A 12,601-nucleotide genomic window follows, 5' to 3' on the forward strand; every position below is an offset into this window, starting at 1 on the left:
TGGGGATGGGGCCGGCAGGACTGTGGCTGAACAATCGTGGGCAGGGAGACCAACTCTGGGAAAAATACATACACCTTTTAGATCAACCTCTGTGGAAAGGTAGTCCATGTAGTCATGTATGGATGTGAGAGTTGGCCTGTGAAGAAGGCTGAGCGCCGAAGAATTGATGCTTTTGAACTGCAGTGTTGGAGAAGACTCTTGAGAGTCCCTTGGACTGCAAGGAGATCCAACCAGTCCATCCTAAAGGAGATCAGTCCTGGGTATTCATTGGAAAGACTGATGTTGAAGCTAAAACTCCAATACTTTGGCCACCTGATGAGAAGAGCTGACTCATCTGGAAAGACCCTGATGCTGGGAAAGATTGAGGGCAGGAGGAGAAGGGAACGACAGAGGATTGAGATGGTTGGATGGCATCATTGACTCGATGGACATGAGTTTGGGTGAACTCCGGGAGTTGGTGATGGACAGGGAGGCCTGGTGTGCTGCAGTCCATGGGGTCACACAACTGAGCGACTGAACTGAACTGAACTGAACTGTGGAAAGGTACTTTGTGATACATGTACTATGACATTCAGTTTCGATTCTCAGAAGCAACCCTGAGAGGCAGAAAGGGCTTTTATTACCATCTCCATGCCCAGGTGGAACTTGAAGCGGGGTGAGGTCTGTGCACTGGGTGGGTGGGAGGTCCCATCCAAGGCCCGTCAGAAGAGCACAGTGTCCTGGGCCACACTGCTGGGTTTCAGTGCAGAACCCCCTCTGGCTCCAGAAGCAGGTAGTTTTGCAGGGACTCCGGCAAGGGCAACAGAGGCACGAGGGAAAAGCACTTTCTGCCAAACAATTTCCGGATGGCGCAGCGGCAGAGATGCTGCAGACAGCGGGGTGTGTGGGCCAAGGCAAAGAGGGACTGGTAGAAAGCCTGGTGCACCTGAAAGGAGGTGGGGAGTGTCAGTCTGGGCACGTGGGACCGGCACGCTTCCTTCTGTTTCCCAGAGAGAAGAGGCCTGATGGCACGGGGAATCCTCTCATGGCTGCTGATGAGGGAGAGAGTGTGCGTGTAAGGCACTGTGTGTGTGTGTGTGTGTGTGTGTAAGTCGCTCTGTGTGTGTGTCGCTCTGTGTGTGTGTAAGTCACTCTGTGTGTGTGTGGTGTGTGTGTGTGTGTTAGTTGCTTCAGTCATGTCTGATTCTTTTCAACCCCCATGGACTGTGGCCCGCCAGGCTCCTCTGTCCATGGGTTTCTCCAGGCAAGGATACTGGAGTGGGCTGCCGTGCCCTCCTCCAGAGGATCTTCCCGACCCAGGGATCCAACCTGGGTCTCCTGCACTGCAGGCAGATTCTTTACCATCTGAGCCACCAGCTCCTACCCAAAGCAGGTCTGGGCACTTTTCTGTAGGGTGGCTCCTGCCCAGTCAGAGGGAAGTCTGTTCTGGGTGATCTCAGATAATATGGGTCATCTCCTTGAATTCCTAATCTGCACAGGGGGCTTCCCAGGCGGCACCAGTGGTAAAGAACGTGCTAACGGACCCGCCTGCCAGTGCAGGAGACCTAAGAGATACAAGTTTGACCCCTGGGTCGGGAAGATCCCCTGGAGGAGGGCACGGCCACCCACTCCAGTATTCTTGCCTGGAGAATCCCATGGACAGAGGAGCCTGGAGGGCTACAGTCGGTAGGGACACACCGAGTCAGACACGGCTGAAGCAAATTAGCATGCGTGTGTATAATCTGCACAGGACTCAAGTCAATAAAACGTGAGGGCCCATTTTCTAGAGGCTTCTACACAAAAAAAGTTTCTTTCTTAATCAGCAGTCACGTGTGGACTTTGTCGTGTATGAATGCAGTGCCCGCAGCTGCCTCAGTCGTATCCTGAGATGTCAGAAGATGAAGCGGACACACAGGAGTCTGGGTCTCCATGGCCCACCCTCCCTTGGACACTGGTTATGGAGCCCTGACCTTCCTAAACCAGGGTGGTCCTTACAGCCCACAGCACCCCAACCAGACCCATGGGCTTAGTCAGTACTGAGCCTCCAGAAGAAAAACAGAAACACTCAGACATGCCCCCGATTTGCCCTTCTCTTTCCTTCCCCAGATGTTTCATCCTTTCCCGGATATGAGTGCAAAACCCCACATAGGAGAACAGAAGTAAGACAACAGTCTGTACTAACGGAGGAAGAAGGGGCCACCCTCTCACCTGAAACACTTCTTCGGGGATCACCTCCTTCCAGGACTCGGAGACGCGGAGCTGAGGGTAGGAGTTGAAAAGAACCTCGATGACCGCGGGGACTGCTGCGCAGCTCTTCAGCACCTGGTCGGAAATGGTGGGAGACACATTTTGGGTGGGCAGGGTTTTGGGGCCAGGTGGAAAAGGCTGGGGAGGTGGGAGGGGGTGCCTGCATCCTGCTTCAGCCACTTCCTGGCTGTGTGACCTCTCGACCCTCCCAGGGAACAATAGCATCCCAGTAACAAGAGTCGCTTGGACTGCAAGGAGATCCAACCAGTCCATCCTAAAGGAGATCAGTCCTGGATGTTCATTGGAAGGACTGATGCTGAAGCTGAAACTCCAATACTTTGGCCACCTCATGCGAAGAGCTGACTCATTGGAAAAGACCCTGATGCTGGGAGGGATTGTGGGCAGGAGGAGAAGGGGACGACAGAGGATGAGATGGCTGGATGGCATCACCGATTCGATGGACATGGGTTTGAGTGAACTCCGGGAGTTGGTGATGGACAGGAAGGCCTGGAGTGCTGCAATTCATGGGGTCGCAAAGGGCTGGACATGACTGAGCGACTGAACTAACTAACTAACAATACAATAGGGTCCTGGTCAGACCCCAGGTGTCTGGGCCAAGGAGTTCCCCGTAGGGATATGCTGATGCTCTCTGGGTCTGGAGAGCTGCTCAGAGAAAAGAAATCAGAACGCCTGGGTGGGGGGAGGGGTGCGGTGGGGGCTGGGGTGGGGCGGGGAAGGAGTCTGCACAAGGGTGGCGTCTCCAATTTCTGGCTTCAGTTTTCTAGTGTGTCAGGAAGTTGGGGGAGAAGAGTTGCTTTGCTGTTGGACTTTTTTTCTCCCCTTGGCCTTTCTGGTTTATTTTCGTAGTCCCTACTGGCCAAGGGTGCTTGTTTTCTAACTGGCAAATTCTGCAATTCAGGTCCATTGGCTTCATCATAAAGATGAAAAGTGTTTGCTTTTTAAAAGTAGAAATCTTTTGTTGTCGTCATGGAGAAGTTTGAAAGTCCACAAAAGTAGACTGAACAGTAGGGTAAATGCTCGCGTACCCACTATCAGCTCATGGCCCATCCTGCCCTCGCCACACTTCCAGTCCCCCCTCCCTCATGTTATTTGAAAGCAAATTCAACGTAGCCTGTCATGTCTATAAATATTCGTGTGTCTCTTAAAGGACGTTTAGAAGAAACACAAATGCAGAATCATTGTAACAGCTGAGAAATTAACCATAGTTCCCTACTGCGTGCATGCTAAGTCACTTCAGTCATGTCTGATTCTGTCGACTCTATGGACTATAGCCCATCAGGTTCCTCTGTCCATGGGATTCTCCAGGCAAGAATACTGGAGTGGGTTGCTGTGCCCTCCTCCAGGGGATCTTCCCGACCCAGGGATCCAACCTGTATCCATCTATCCTGCATTGACAGATGGATTCTTTACCACTAGCACCATGTGGGAAGCTGGTTTCTTAGTATCATCTAATATATACTCTATATTTAAATTCATAAATTTCTCTTAAATGCCATTATATCAAAACAATCATTTGTTAGCTTGAATAAGAATTCAGATAAGCCCAACAGCTTTACATTGGTTGGTACGATGTATTTTCAGATCTCTCTTTTTTGTTTTGTGTGATTTATTTGTTGAAGAAACTGGGTTATTCATCCTGTGGAGTTTCTCACTGTTGGGATTTTGCTGATTGTATCCCTGTGGGATGCCGCTTTTTCTCTGCTTTCTGTAAATTAGTAGTTGGATTTAGAAGCTTGATGGAATTCAGATTTGATTTTGGGGAAATCCCATGGACAGAGGAGCCTGGTGGGCTATAGTCCATGGAGTTGCAAGAGTCAAGACATGGCTTAGCGACTAAATAACAACAGGGCAACTTCATTATTCTCTGTTTGTGAGGTTTAGGATTTACCAAGTGCCAGTTTTGTTTATATCTCAGTTGAAAAACTGAGGTTAAGCCATTTTTTTCTGAGGTCAGGCACCAAACAGCCTCAGTAGACAACAGTCAGAGCCAGTTGCAAGCCTGGCCAGCGTCCTGCTCACGGGCTCCTGAACGCACTCAAGGCAGCTGCCCCCTTTACAACCTGCCTGCTTCTTTCTGGGCTTCCCTGGTGGCTCATTCAGTGAAGAATCTGCTTCCAGTACAGTAGAACCAGGTTCGATCCCTGGGCTGGGAAGATCCCCTGGAGGAGGAAATGGAAACCCACTCTAGTATTCTTGCCTGGGAAATCCCACTGACAGGAGCCTGGAGGGGTATAGTCCAGGGGTGGCAAAAGTCAGACACTTATTGACTAAACCACTACCTAGCTTCTTTCAGAGCTAACACCCCTTTAAGTTACAGAAAGGGAAAGTGTCAGTCGCTCAATCACGTCCTGCTCTTTACGACCCCATGGACTGTAGTCCACCAGGCTCCTCTGTCCATGGGATTCTCCAGGCAAAAATACTGGAGTGCGTTGCCAGGGGATCTTCCCAACCCAGGGATCGAACGTAGGCCTCCCACATTGTGGGCAGATTCTTTACCATCTGAGCCACAGGGAAGGGTAAGCAAGATTTAAAAATTTCAGACTTCTCTTTTTCAGAGATAACACCTATCAACATTTTGTATATACTAAGGTTTTGTATTTAGGAAGGAATTAGTATAAAAGACAAAAACGAGCTAGTGATTTGCATACTATTTTGAAACTTGACTTTTCATCAAAATAGATTGTGAACAATTCAAAAATTACAAATGAGCATTTAAACATTATTTTTAGTGGCCATATAATATTGTATGAATGTATCATAATGAACTGAATGAGCTAACTATTGTTAAGTTGTATAATATTTTTTTATCTTATCAACAATGAATTCCTTGAATATAGTTTCTCTGTGTCCAACCTTTCTTATTTAGATTGCTTATACTGAATCGCTGGAAGGAGTACTGTAAGTCAATGGGTGTGTATACTTTTTTTCCCCCTTTTTAATGTTTATTATTTTTCTCCATAGTTTTTATTTATTTATTGTAATTGGAGGCTAATTACTTTACAATATTGTGGTGGTTTTTGCCATATATTGACATGAATCAGCCACGGGCATACATGTGTTCCCCATCCTGACCCCCCTCCCACCTCCCTCCCCATCCCATCCCTCAGGGCCATCCCAGTGCACCAGCCCTGAGCACCCTGTCTCATGCATCAAACCTGGACTGGCAATCTATTTCACATATGGTAATATACATGTTTCAATGCTATTCTCTGAAATCATCCCACCCTCCCCTTCTCCCACAGAGTCCAAAAATCTATTCTTTATATCTGTGTCTCTTTTGCTTCCTTGCATATAGGGTCATCATTACCATCTTTCTAAATTCCATATATATATATGTTAATGTACTATATCGGTGGTTTTCTTTCTGACTTACTTCACTCTGTATAATAGGCTCCAGTTTCATCCACCTCATTAGAACTGACTCAAAAGTGTTCTTTTTCATAGCCGAGTAATATTCCATTGTGTCTATGTACCACAGCTTCCTTATCCATTCCTCTGCCGATGGACATGTAGGTTGCTTCCATGCCCTAGCTATTGTGCTGTGAGGAATACTGGGGTACACGTGTCTCTTTCAATTCTGGTTTCCAATGAGAGTGTATACTTTAAAGGTCTTAAAACATACTGTCAAACTGTAAGTGTATAAGTTGTTACCCTTTTTGAAGAACTGAGTATGAGAGGACCTCTTTCTTCCTACCTAGATCATCTCATTAATCATTTAAATTTATAGGGACAAGTTGAAATATTTACTATTGGTTGACATTTGTTTTTTTTTTTATGAATTGCTAGATTATGTCTTTTGCTCATTTTCTCTATACTGTGTTCTTTTTTACCATTGTGAAAGTCGCTCAGTCATGTCCGACTCTCTGCAACCCCATGGACTAAAGAGTCCATGAAATTCTCTAGGCCAGAATACTGGAGTGGGTAGCCTTTCCCTTCTCCAGGGGATCTTCCCAACCCAGGGATTGAACCCGGGTCTCCCACATTGCAGGCAGATTCTTTACCAGCTGAGCCACAAGGGAAGCCTCACTGATTTATAAATATACTTTATTTATTAAGGTTATTTTTAAGATAGAAAATCATTTTTGCAAATAATATTTTATCCTCCTCAAATTAATATTTATTTTCCTTGTCTTATTACATTGACTAGAGCTTTAAAATTCAATGTTAAATGACAGTAATTGATAAGAGGCATCATCTAAATTTAATAGGACTGTCTCTAATCTTTCACCATAATCTTGGATAGTAGTTTCACATAAATTTGTGAATTTATTGGCAAAATTTATTCACAAAAAATAAATTTTGTGAATTCACATAAATTTGTTGTTGTTCAGTCGCTAAGTTGTGTCTGACTCTTTGCAACCCCATGGATTGCAGCATGTCAGGCTTCCCTGTCCTTCACTATCTCCCAGAGTTTGCTCAAATTCATGTCCACTGAGTCGTGATGCTATCTAACTATCTCATCCTCTGCTGTCTCCTTCTCATTTTATCTTTAATCTTTCCCAGCATCAGAGTTTCCAGTGAGTCCGTTCTTCCCATCAGGTGGCCAAAGGATTGGAGCTTCAGCTTCAGCATCAGTCCTTCCAATGAATATTCAGGGTTGATTTTCTTTAGGATTGACTGGTTTGATCTTCCTGCAGTCCAGGGGACTGCCAAGCGCCACGATTCAGAAGCATCAATTATTTGGTGCTCAGCCTTCTTTATGGTTCAACTCTCACATCCATACATGATGACTGGAAAAAACATAGCTTTGATTATATGGACCTTTGTCAGCAAACTGGTGTCTCTGCTTATTAATATGCTGTCTAGGTTTGCCATAGCCTTCCTGCCAAGGAGCAAGCATCTTTTAATTTCACGGCTGCAGTCACCATCCAGTGATTTTTGGAGCTCAAGAAAATAAAGTCTCTCACTGCTTCCACGTTTCTGTTTCTATTTGCCATGAAATGATGGGCTTTAGTGTAGTCAATGAAGCAGATGTTTTTCTGGAACTCCCTTGCTTTCTCCATGATCCAACGAATGTTGGCAATTTGATCTTTGGTTCCTCTGCCTTTTCTAAACCCAGATTGAATATCAGGAAGTTCTCAGTTCACATACTGCTGAAGCCGAGCTTGAAGGATTTTGAGCATAAACTTTCTAGCATGTGAAATGAGCACAGTTCTATAGTAGTTGGAATATTCTTTGACTTCTTTGGGTTTGGAATGAAAACTGACCTTTTCCAGCCCTGTGGCCTCTGCTGAGTTTTCCAAATTTGCTGACATGTTGAGTGCAGTACTTTAACAGCATCATCTTTTAGGATTTTAAATAGCTCAGCTGGAATTCCATCACCTCCACTAGCTTTGTTTGTAATAATGCTTCCTGAGGCCCAGCTGACTTCATACTCCAGGATGTCTGGCTCTAGGTGAGTGACTACACCACTGTGGTGATTCGGGTCATTAAGACCATTTTGTATAATTCTTCTGTGTATTCTTGCCATGTCTTCTTAATCTCCTCTGTTTCTTTTAGGTCCTTACAGTTTCTGTCCAGTACCCAAGTACTGGATTTTGAACTCTTTTATTGACTAAGGAACATAGTTCCTTGTAGTTCCATTTCTTCTAAGAAATTCTGGCCCACTGTAATAGATACAATGGTCATCTGAATTAAGTCTGCCCATTCCCGTCCATTTTAGTTCACTGATTCCTAAGATGTCAATGTTCAGTCTTGCCATCTCCTGCTTGACCATGTCTAATCGACCTTGATTTGTGGACCTAACATTCCAGGTTCTTATGCAATATTGTTCTTTACAGCACTGGACTTTATTTTCACCACCAGACCCATCCAAACCTGAGCATCATTTCTGCTTTGGCCCAGTGTCTTCATTCTTTCTGGAGCTATTAGTAACTGCCCTCCACTCTTCCCCAGTAGCATATTGGACACCTTCCCACCTTGGGGCTCATCTTCTGGTGTCATATCTTTTTGCCTTTTCATACTGTTCATGGGGCTCTCCAGGCAAGAATACTGGAGTGGGTTCCCTCCTCTAGCGGACCACATTTTGTCAGAACTCTCCACTACCTGTCTCCATGACCTGTCTGTCCTGGGTATCCCTGCACGGGATAGCACAGAGCTTCCTCGAGTTATGTAAGCCCTTTGCCATGGCAAAGCTGTGATCCGTGGAGGGATAAGTACTTTGTTCTAAGTTAAGGAAATGTCTCTGTATTACTAGATTCATGATTTAAGGTTTTAATGTTTTCTAGCCAAATTGCTACAAAAAGATGATCCAATACTGACCTATTTTGCCTTTCATAAGACAGTCTCTATTTGGCTAGTCTTCTAAATAGAATGGTAGATTCAATTTGTTAAGATATTTTTCATCGTTTAATAAATAAGTTTGCTTTACAGTTTTAGTTTTTTGAGCTATTAACATTACTGTCAAGTTTTCATGTCACTCAGTGTTAACTTAGTAAAACTGTCTGAGACGATGTCTATCTTTTTAATACTCTGGGAGGTTTTGAAAAGTAGATAATTATAGGAAATAAGAAAGCATGATGGACTTTGCATTTGAACCTTTAGCTGCAGGTGATAATATTTTCTATTTTTTCACAGTTACTGGCATATTTTATTTTGATTTATTCTTGGCTTAATTTTGTTCATCTATATTTTCCTGGAAAAAAAAAATTCAGCATTGCAGGTGTACTGGTCAGGGTGGTAATAGGAAACAGAGGGCACATTTGAGATTATTCCAGGAGGGTTCTTGATCCAGGGCTTGTTTAGCCAGGTGTGTGTGCAGAATAACCACGAGGGGCAGTGCTTTGACACAGAGCTGGCAGTGGAGCTGATTCCCACTCCTGGGCCTGCAGGGTGAGGGAACGGAGTGGGCTGTCTCACCAGAAGCAGAGGGACACTCACACCAACCTCAAGCTGAGAGGGTACCTAGTGAACACACCCTCTCACCTCACTCTCCTTCCTCCCTGGCTTCTGGGACTCTGCCCTGATGAAGCCCAGGGAGCAGAGAGCCAGGAGACGTGCAGATGGGTCCATGCAGGTGGAGAACAAATTTGGACGGGGTGGTTATCTGCACTGTATCTAGGAATAAGCACCCTTTCTCATCTGGAACTCACTGTGATTGTCTCCGGAGAAGGCAATGGCAACCCACTCCAGTGTTCTTGCCTGGAGAATCCCAGGGATGGGGGAGCCTGGTGGGCTGCCGTCTGTGGGGTTGCACGGAGTCGGACACGACTGGAGCGACTCAGCAGCAGCAGCAGCAGGGATTGTCTCTGCACTGTGTTTTGCATATTTAATGTCTTGCTGGAATTCTATTTTAATTATTATTATTTTTTTGTCAAGAAATCAGCTATTGAATTTCTTTGATCAATTCTCTTTAAAAATATTCCAACCCATTAATTTTTGCCTTCATCTTATTAATTCTTTTCTCCTTTTCTCTTTCCAGCTCCTTGGATTGACCACTCAGTTAACTTGGCAATATGTCTTTCCTTCAGTTAAGTTCAGTCGCTCAGTAATGTCTGACTCTTTGCGACCCTATGGACTGCAACATGCCAGGCTTCCCTGTCCATCACCAACTTCCTGAGCTTGCTCAAACTCATGTCCATCAAGTTGGTGATGCCATCCAACCATCTCATCCTCCGTCATCCCCTTCTCCTCCTGCCTTTAATCTTTTGCAGAATCAGGGTCTTTCCCATGGAGTCAGTGCTTCACTTCAGGTGGCCAAAGTATTGGGGTTTCAGCTTCAGCATCAGTCTTTCCAATGAACACTCAGGACTGACCTCCTTCAGAATGGACTGGTTGGATCTCCTTGCAGTCCAAGGGACTCTCAAGAGTCTTCTCCAACACCACACTTCAAAAGCATCAATTCTTTGGTGCTCAGCTTTCTTTATAGTCCAAATCTCACATCCATACATGACCACTGGAAAATCCATAGCCTTGACTAGACAGACCTTTGTTGGCAAAGTAATGTCTCTGCTTTTTAATATGCTGTCTAGGTTGGTCATAACTTTCCTTCCAAGGAGTAAGGAAATGGCTGCAATCACCATCTGCAGTGATTTTGGAGCCCAGAAAAATAAAGTCAGCCACTGTTTCCACTGTTTCCCCATCTATTTCCCATGAACTGATGGGACCAGATGCCATGATCTTCGTTTTCTGAATGTTGAGCTTTAAGCCAACTTTTTTCACTCTCCTCTTTCACTTTCATCAAGAGGCTTTTTTAGTTCCTCTTCACTTTCTGCCATAAGGCTGGTGTCATCTGCATATCTGAGGTTATCGATATTCCTCCTGGCAATCTTGATTCCAGCTTGTGCTTCCTCCAGCCCAGCGTTTCTCATGATGCTAGTAGTAATAATAAATATGTAGGTGCCATAGTACTCTGGTGGAGGAATCACCAGGTGCTAGAAATGACAGCTGAGTCAGACCTAGATTTGCAATGGTGTGGTGAGTTGGTCAAGGAAAGATTTCTGCAGGAAGTGACATTCAAGCTAAGACATGGGACAGCAGTTCCAAAAGATGTGGAGAGTTCTGAGGACTAGGATGTTCAAGGTATAGAAAGGAATTATCAGACATGGGAGGTGAGAAGGAACAGAAAGTACTGACTGTGGGACTTCCTTGGAGTGCAGTAGATGAAGGTTTGCCTGCCAATGCAGGAGACACGGGTTCCACCCCTGGTCCAGGGAGATCCCATGTGCCATGGAGCAACTAAACCCATGCATCAAAACGCTGAAGCTCACGCCCCCTAGAGCTTGTGCCCCCAACAAAAGAAGCCACTGCAATGTGAAGCCCACGCATCCCAATGAAGAGTAGCTCCCGACCGCTGCAACTAGAGAAATTCTCACAAAGCAGCAAAGACCCAACACAGCTAAATATAAGTAAATAAATAAAATATACATATATAAACAATATTGACTGTGATGTGAGGTTTGACATGGGGGGTGCGGTGGGTAGTGAGAATTGAGACTGGAGAGGATAGCAGGTCAGAGCTGGAAGCGTGTTGTCAGCCACGATAAGAAGCTGGGCTTTATCTTCAGGGCACCGGAAAGCCCTTGAAGGGTGATGAGTGGAGAAGTGACAGGGTCAGATTTTAATTTTAGAAGTATCACCATGGCTACAGTGTTGAGAAGAGTTCCATGGGGCCATATTGGAGGCAGAGAGTTGAGTTACGAGGATATTTTTGCAATCTAGGGGAGAGATTTGTGCATGTTCAGTCGCTCAGTCGTGTCTCTTTGTGACCCCCTGGACTGTAGCCCTCCAGGCTCCTCTGTCCACGGAATTCTCCAGGCAAGAGTACTGGAGTGGGTGGCCATTTCCTCTTCCAGGGGATCTTCCCGACCCAGAGATCAAAACAGGGTCTCTTACGTCCTGCATTGACAGGTGCCTTCTTTACCACTGAGATGATGGTGGCCTAAACTTAGCTGGTGGCAGCCAGGATGGAAAAAGAAGAAGGACTTTGAGAGATATTTAAGAGGTTGAGTTGAGAGACTCTGCAGACTGAGTTTCCCATTCCTGAGATGGTTTTTCCCCATCATCTCTTGGGCAGCTGGAGTACCCTCATTCCCTTTGGCCTTGAGCCTCCCCTACCCCACCCAATCAGCCCTTGCCAAGAGCACCCCTGAGCTGGCTGAACCTGGTGGTCAGGGCTCTGCCTCCCCTCAGGCCGCATCAGCACCTCTGACACAGCTAACCGCATCTTCCACTTGGATATGTCCTTCTCTTGGCTTCCAGAAGCCACACGCTCATTCCTTCGCCACCCACGCTGCTGCTTCTACTCGGTTGCCTCTGCTGCTCTCTCGCCTGCGCGTCTTCTCATGCTGGGATGGCCTTGGAGTCAGTCCTCATTCCTCGTCTCTGCTCTCCCTCCCTGGTGATCTCATTCCATTTTCTGGCTTTAGACACCATCCAAATGCCACCAACTCTCTAAAGTCTATCTCCAGGTTGGTCAAACCTCCCGACCAACCTCCAGGTTTGAATATCCAATTGCTTACTTGATTATCTCCTCGTGGCTGACTCTATCTTACACTAAGGCATCAAAAACAGAACACCCGAGACTCCCCCCAGCCCCAGACGTCCTTTCTCCCTAAGCTTCCCCTTACCGCTCGATGGCACACCCATCCTTCCAACATCTCAGGCTAAAAACCTTGGAGTCATCTTTAAAGCCTTGGAGTCATCTTTAACTCCTCTCCTCACATATCCCGCATCCCGCATCCAATCTGTCAAGAAATCCTGCTGGCCCTACCTTCACAAGATATCCAGAATCCATAATTTCTTTTCCTTTTTGGCTGTGCTGCACAGCTTGTGGGATCTCAGTTGCCCCACTAGGGACTGAACCTGGACTGTGATCGCGAGAGCCTGGAATCCTAGCCACTAGGCCACCAGGTGT

The 12,601-nt window shown here is 45.9% G+C and overlaps 1 protein-coding gene across 1 annotated transcript in view; it reads right to left on the reverse strand.

Annotated features, from left to right (window-relative positions):
* Positions 1–739: 739 nt before the first annotated feature.
* ASB18 (ankyrin repeat and SOCS box containing 18) overlaps positions 740–12,601 on the reverse strand; it is a 76,110-nt gene continuing 64,248 nt past the window's right edge. The window contains exons 5-6 of the mRNA XM_068991688.1: positions 2,188–2,301; positions 740–925 (exon numbers count right to left, since the gene is read on the reverse strand). Of these exons, the coding sequence (XP_068847789.1) occupies positions 740–925; positions 2,188–2,301 (300 nt within the window). The remainder of the gene's footprint in view (positions 926–2,187; positions 2,302–12,601) is intronic.

This window comes from Capricornis sumatraensis, chromosome 2 (genome assembly GCF_032405125.1).
Source record: "Capricornis sumatraensis isolate serow.1 chromosome 2, serow.2, whole genome shotgun sequence".
NCBI classification, from domain to species: domain Eukaryota; kingdom Metazoa; phylum Chordata; class Mammalia; order Artiodactyla; family Bovidae; genus Capricornis; species Capricornis sumatraensis.